At 35.5% G+C, this 6,000-nt stretch overlaps 1 protein-coding gene across 9 annotated transcripts in view; it reads right to left on the reverse strand.

Annotated features, from left to right (window-relative positions):
* Positions 1–6,000, reverse strand: part of EFCAB5 (EF-hand calcium binding domain 5) — a 123,059-nt gene that overhangs the window by 99,952 nt on the left and 17,107 nt on the right. For all 9 annotated transcript variants that reach the window (XM_082604544.1, XM_082604543.1, XM_082604545.1 and 6 more), the window contains exons 2-4: positions 4,641–4,690; positions 4,185–4,247; positions 3,123–3,207 (exon numbers count right to left, since the gene is read on the reverse strand). In XM_082604544.1, coding sequence (XP_082460670.1) covers positions 3,123–3,207; positions 4,185–4,247; positions 4,641–4,682 — 190 coding nt within the window. In that variant the 5' untranslated portion in view covers positions 4,683–4,690. The remainder of the gene's footprint in view (positions 1–3,122; positions 3,208–4,184; positions 4,248–4,640; positions 4,691–6,000) is intronic.

Genomic DNA, 6,000 nt, shown 5'->3' on the forward strand with positions numbered 1-6,000 from the left:
GTAAGTAGGAACACAAAAGAATTCCTTATTTATATTTTGAAAGGTCCAATCTTATAAGTGACATTTATCATTTCCTGCACTTAGTGCATGGCCCACTGCTGGGCATGGCCTCAGTACAACCCTATTTAAGGACATAAATAGGAATGAATTATAACCCACATTATAATAAGCTTTAACAGACTCTTTCTTCACAGAAGGCATATAACATTACAGGGACTGGCTGCTGATTAAACTGGTGAAAATTGACGCAGCAGGGCTAATTAACAGATGTGTGATGTTTCCTTTAAACACAGGTCCTGTCTGAAACTCAGCTGTCTTGGTCTTACCAGAATTTCTTACCATTTGTACATAATGTAGAATAACTACGAAAGGAGGAAGAAAAGAAGCACTATTAAACACTATTGTAATTAAAATTCAATAGCTATAGGAAAAGGCATTTTCCTACAAAACGTTTTTAAACTTAGGGCTGTGTAATAAGAATAAAGCTGAGTAAATTAATAAAAGAGAAATAAGATTTCTCAAAACACAAGTTAAGCTCATAGCCTAAAAAATACAATAACTAGGGAAAGAAATGAGGAATTCACATGGTACATTTAACCACAATATTTTCTATGCAAAGATACGTATTTGAGTGTATTCTGGGAGCTGCCTGGCAAGATAACATCCTTTTAATTTTGACAAGCATATAACAAGGATAAAGACACATCCTTTGACATGTTGAGACTAAAATAACAGTTCCTCTTCCCACTTCTTAAACACACACACACACACACACACACATACACATAAACACACACATGTATTTACAAAGGGAGACTTAGAAATGTTAGGATTAATAGTGACTGATCACTGAATAAATAAGTACATTGCATTGCATTTGATATCACAACAAGAAACTGCAATGTTTTCAGTATATATCACAAACTGGGATGAATAGACTTAAACAAACAAAACACATTTCCCTCTACCATACATTGAAAAGTGATAACAAATTGAAAGTACAAGAACAGAAAAGACAATAAACTCTTGACTGATATGTTTTCTAGAGAGGCAAAAAATTACATGTTGGAATATATGTGTGAAGATTTGTAGGTGCAAATTTGGCCATAAACTGATTAAAGTGAACACCTAATTAAATTTATAGCAAATTACCTAGATTGTGATTCTGTTTGCCATGTTTAAAATGCAAGAGTTCATTTATAAACCTGGACCAAGTGAGTATGGTAAAGGCAAAGTGTATTTATGGTGTGATGGTGAAGGGTGGGAGTGAGGTGGAAGTAAAATCAAGAAACTGGTGGTATATACAGTGGAATACTCAGCCATAAAAAGAAACGAAATTGAGTTATTTGTAGTGAGGTGGATGGACCTAGAGTCTGTCATACAGAGTGAAGTAAGTCAGAAAGAGAAAAACAAATACCATATGCTAACACATATATATAGAATCTAAAAAAGTATGGTTCTGATGAACCTAGTGGCAGGACAGGACTAAAGACGCAGACGTAGAGAATGGACTTGAGGATACGGGGCGGGGAGGGGAAGCTGGGAGGAAGTGAGAGAGTAGCATTGACATATATACACTACCAAATGTAAAACAGATAGCTAGTGGGAAGCAGCTGCATAGGACAGGGAGATCAGCTCGGTGTTTTGTGACCACCTAGAGGGGTGGGATAGGGAGGGTGGGAGGGAGGCTCAAGAGGGAGGGGATATGGGGATATATGCATATGTATAGCTGATTCACTTTGTTATACAGCAGAAACTAACACAACATTGTAAAGCAATTATACTCCAAGAAAGATGTAAAAAAAAAAATGTTGACAAATGCAAAAAAAAAAAGAAAAAAAGAAACTAGTGGTAGGGGGCAGGTAGGAGGGACTTGCCAAGAAACTTTTTAAAAGTTAGTGAAGCTGTGAAAACAGTACTAAGTTTATAATAAAGGCAAAATAAATGCTGAAAAGTTTGGTTCTTAATGTGTATGTGTTATTATTTACTAATAAGAAGGAATAGTAAATAATACTTATAATTGGTTTAAAAGACAGAAAAACACTTTGGAGAAAAGTAAGCAACTACAAGTTATAACTACCATCTATATAGCAATTTATAGTTTAGAAAATGCTTTAAAAATTATTATTGGGACTTCCCTGGTAGCACAGTGGCTAAGAATCCACCTGCCAATGCAGGGGACATGGGTTCGAGCCCTGGTCCGGGAAGATCCCACATGCGGTGGAGCAACTAAGCCCGTGCGCCACAACTACTGAGCCTACACTCTAGTTGTGGCCTGCGAGCCACAACTACTGAGCCCACGTGCCACAACTACTGAAGCCTGCGCACCTAGAGCCCGTGCTCAACAAGAGAAGCCACCGCAATGAAAAGCCCGCCTGCCGCAACAAAGAGTAGCCCCCGCTCACCGCAACTAGAGAAAGCCCGCACGTAGCGATGAAGACCCAATGCAGCCAAAAATAAATAAATAAAATAAATAAATTTATTTTAAAAAATTATTATTATAGCTCAGCCTAGCACATACTAAACACTCAATAGCTGTAAACTAAATTGAAAAGAATTTCAATTAACTAAAATATAAGTTGAAATTGTTAAATTTTAAATATTGTGAAAATTTTCTATCATACAGGATTTCACTAAGTATCTAAAATTAGAAGAACTGTAGTGAAAGGGATGAATGTCTTGCCCAGTTATTTGTTGCCTTTTGATCATATAAATTTTCAACCTGCATAATTATGTGGCATTTGGGTTAAGGATTGGGCTGGAAGTCAAATAGAATAAATGTGTTGTCAAGTACAGAGGTAAAAAGAAGAAATAGAAAAACAGCAGGCAGGTTGAATCACTAGGGTTCTTCATTTTATTTTTGTATTAATGGGTTGTCTGCTATGTGTCAGTCAGCTCTCTTAGCTAAATTTTCTCTTTAAGCACAAGATGAATGGTTATAAACTTGCCTCAAAGTATCAATAGAAGATGATGGGAATATATTTTAAATTATTTCCCAAACTGCATTTAAAATATCCCTGGGATTATATCTTTAAAAGGCAAAATCTTGAGGAATCCATCCCCAACAAAAATTTAGTAATAGTTTTACATTCTATTGTGTAGGAGAAAGCCTAGTTCTTTACCTTGGGATTTGACTTTATTTGCTGCTGTTCCTGCCACATTGCTGCAGGTGCCTAATGCCAAACTGTCTGGTATACTCCGTGAACTCTGAAAGGAGAAAACAAACACCAATTAAAAAGTGAAATGCTTTTCATCAAAGTTGCATCAACTCTCCCAATTAAAGAATGCACATAAATCCCTTGTAAAAATCACCAAACATTCCTCCCTAATTTTGCTAGGATTTAATGCTATATATTAGAAGCAAAGCAGTAATCACGGTCTATTTACTGCATTTACAAGATAAAGTGCATTGGCTCAGAATGTCATCACATCTTCCTATTGCTAACAAAGTAATATGCTAAGAATATTATTCCAGATGTACATTAATCCTTGAATTATATAATACTTTCTAGAAACATAATTTGAGACCACAACACAGTGAAATAGGACATTTGAAATTGCTGCTGTTTTCTTTTACTATTAGAATCACCTTCCATGTTTGTGGTGGAAAGAAAAACATTTTCACCTTAATTAAAGAAAGTAAAGGTTAGTTTTATGAATAAATGGTGACAAAATAGCTTTTTGTACTCATGCTGATGTACTTTTAAAAGGATGATAATAGAATACTTTAAGACTCACATTAGTCAACTTAATGGTGAATCCATATAACTATTTTCACTTGCCTCCCCTTTTCTATAAATATTTTTCCTCATTGAAGTCTTCTATTTATTTAAACACAAAGTTACTTAAATGATTAACATGGAGATTACATTTTCAGAATGATAGCGAAGTTCCCCTAAAAACTGGTGGTTATTGTACTCAGGGTAACAGTTCTGATTTTAGAAAGTAAACTTTATTTACTTATAATTCATAATAGCTCTTCACAAATAATTTACCTGTCAATGGAAGTTTTCTGCAACTGACTCAAATGAGTCAGCTTAATGATCAACATGGGTTTGCTTTTTCCCATTTGCCATTTTATCTTTTTGAATACCCACATCTTTTCCTTTTTTTTCTTTGTAAGAAAATTAATTTCTCCAGTTTACTCTCAAGCATTAACATCTGATTACTCATGAAAACTCTACCTTAATAGGCTCTTTTACTTCGGTTGTTTCCTGGTTCCTTTCTTGGTCTTCTTTTCCATTTTCCTGAAGTGGAAATAGTGTTAGTAAATGGTATCCAACAGGAGCTGGAAATAAAACTAACATTTTATACTCTAGTGTAGCAAGCTTTTCATGTAAAAAAATTCACATAACGAGTAAACATCATACCAAATAAAATCACATAAAGTAGCTGTATTAGCAAACTCAAACAGTAACAGACTTGTTAGATATAAAGAATACAAAGCAACTGGAAGCAGGCCACTGTGACTCAACTATTAGTTGACTCCATTTTTGTCAAAACTTGATGCAGAAAAATTCAACTAAAAACAGAAATAATTCAATGATAGAATATGATATTGCATCTCAATTTTCCCAGAAAATGTTGAATCTCAAATCCTCTCATGGCTAAATGGTTAGAAACCTATGTAGACCAGGTACCTGAGCAGGTTTGGGTTCCTCTTGAGATGTCGACTCACTCATCTGGACCACTAAAAGATATCACCAAATGGTAAGGAAAAGTATTACCAGACCACTATTAATAACAAAAGGAGAGAAAGAAAATATTAGCAAACAGAAATACTCTGGAAGATCAAAATCTCCCCCACAACCTCATCCCACCATTCTACTGAATGATAATAAGTTCTCAACTGCGAAACTTCTCAGACTGTACTACTGTTATTACTGTGGTTACTGATCAAAGCTCAATTAGTGCTAGGCTAGGGTTCAGGGAGACAGGAAAAGTCACTACAGTAATCATCACCATTAGCGTTTAAAAAAACAGCAACAGTAATGCAACTGAATTTTTAAAACGTTATCATCATCCTCATTAGTTTCTGAAATTACAAAGTGAGGTGAAATGACACTTTGATTGCTATTTAATTCACGTGAGAAAGACAGACATTAGAATAATCACCTTGCTAAAAAGTATTTTTGGAGGGGGGAGTTCTGAGAGGAATGAAATTTATATGGTTTATTTATTCATGCTAAGGAATAAAAATGGATAATTACCACATCCCCTACTTCAATTGCAAATGACTATAGATTCAGTCACAGATGATCAAAATCACTCTTGTGTCAAAAATCATTTAAGACTTTGTGTATATTTAAGCTAGGTGCTATGTAAAAAGTAATGTATTTTATATACATGGCCTCTGCTGCTAGGGCAGTTACAATCTAGGGACTTCTTAATTTGAAATGGTATTATTTATAATGTGCTAGAGTATTCACTTTTCTTTTTATCAACATATGTTCTGCTTGAATAAACCAACAGTACTGCCTTTGGAGACAACAGCTTCCAACACAAAAATGGCTGCCTCAAAGCCTTTTTGAAGCAATTCATAAATAATAAATAATACACAATAGATTTCTTTGATAGGTCCCAATTGTACATTTTCACAGACTGCTTTTTTTGCTTCTGGTATCCATCTCCTGAAATTGCTAAAAAGCTTCCTCCCATTTCTTTTAAGATTTACTTATTTTTATTTATTTATTTAGGCTGTGCCGGGTCTTAGTTGCGGCACATGGGATCTTTGCTGCAGCACGTGGGATCTTCGTTGCGGCCCGCGGACTCTTAGTTGCGGCAGGCATGTGGGATCTACTTCCCCCACCAGGGATCGAACCCAGGCCCCCTGCACTGGGAGCTCAGAGTCTTACCCACTGGACCACCAGGGAAGTCCCCCCATTTATTTTAAAATTTGTTTTGTTTGGATGCACCCAGATAAATTCAACTCAATAAACCTTTACTGGGTGCCTTCCATATGCAGGCAGACTTTGGGGTTAAAAGATGGATAGGACCTGC

The sequence above is a fragment of the Mesoplodon mirus genome (genome assembly GCF_964341445.2).
Source record: "Mesoplodon mirus genome assembly, chromosome: 18".
NCBI lineage: Eukaryota > Metazoa > Chordata > Mammalia > Artiodactyla > Ziphiidae > Mesoplodon > Mesoplodon mirus.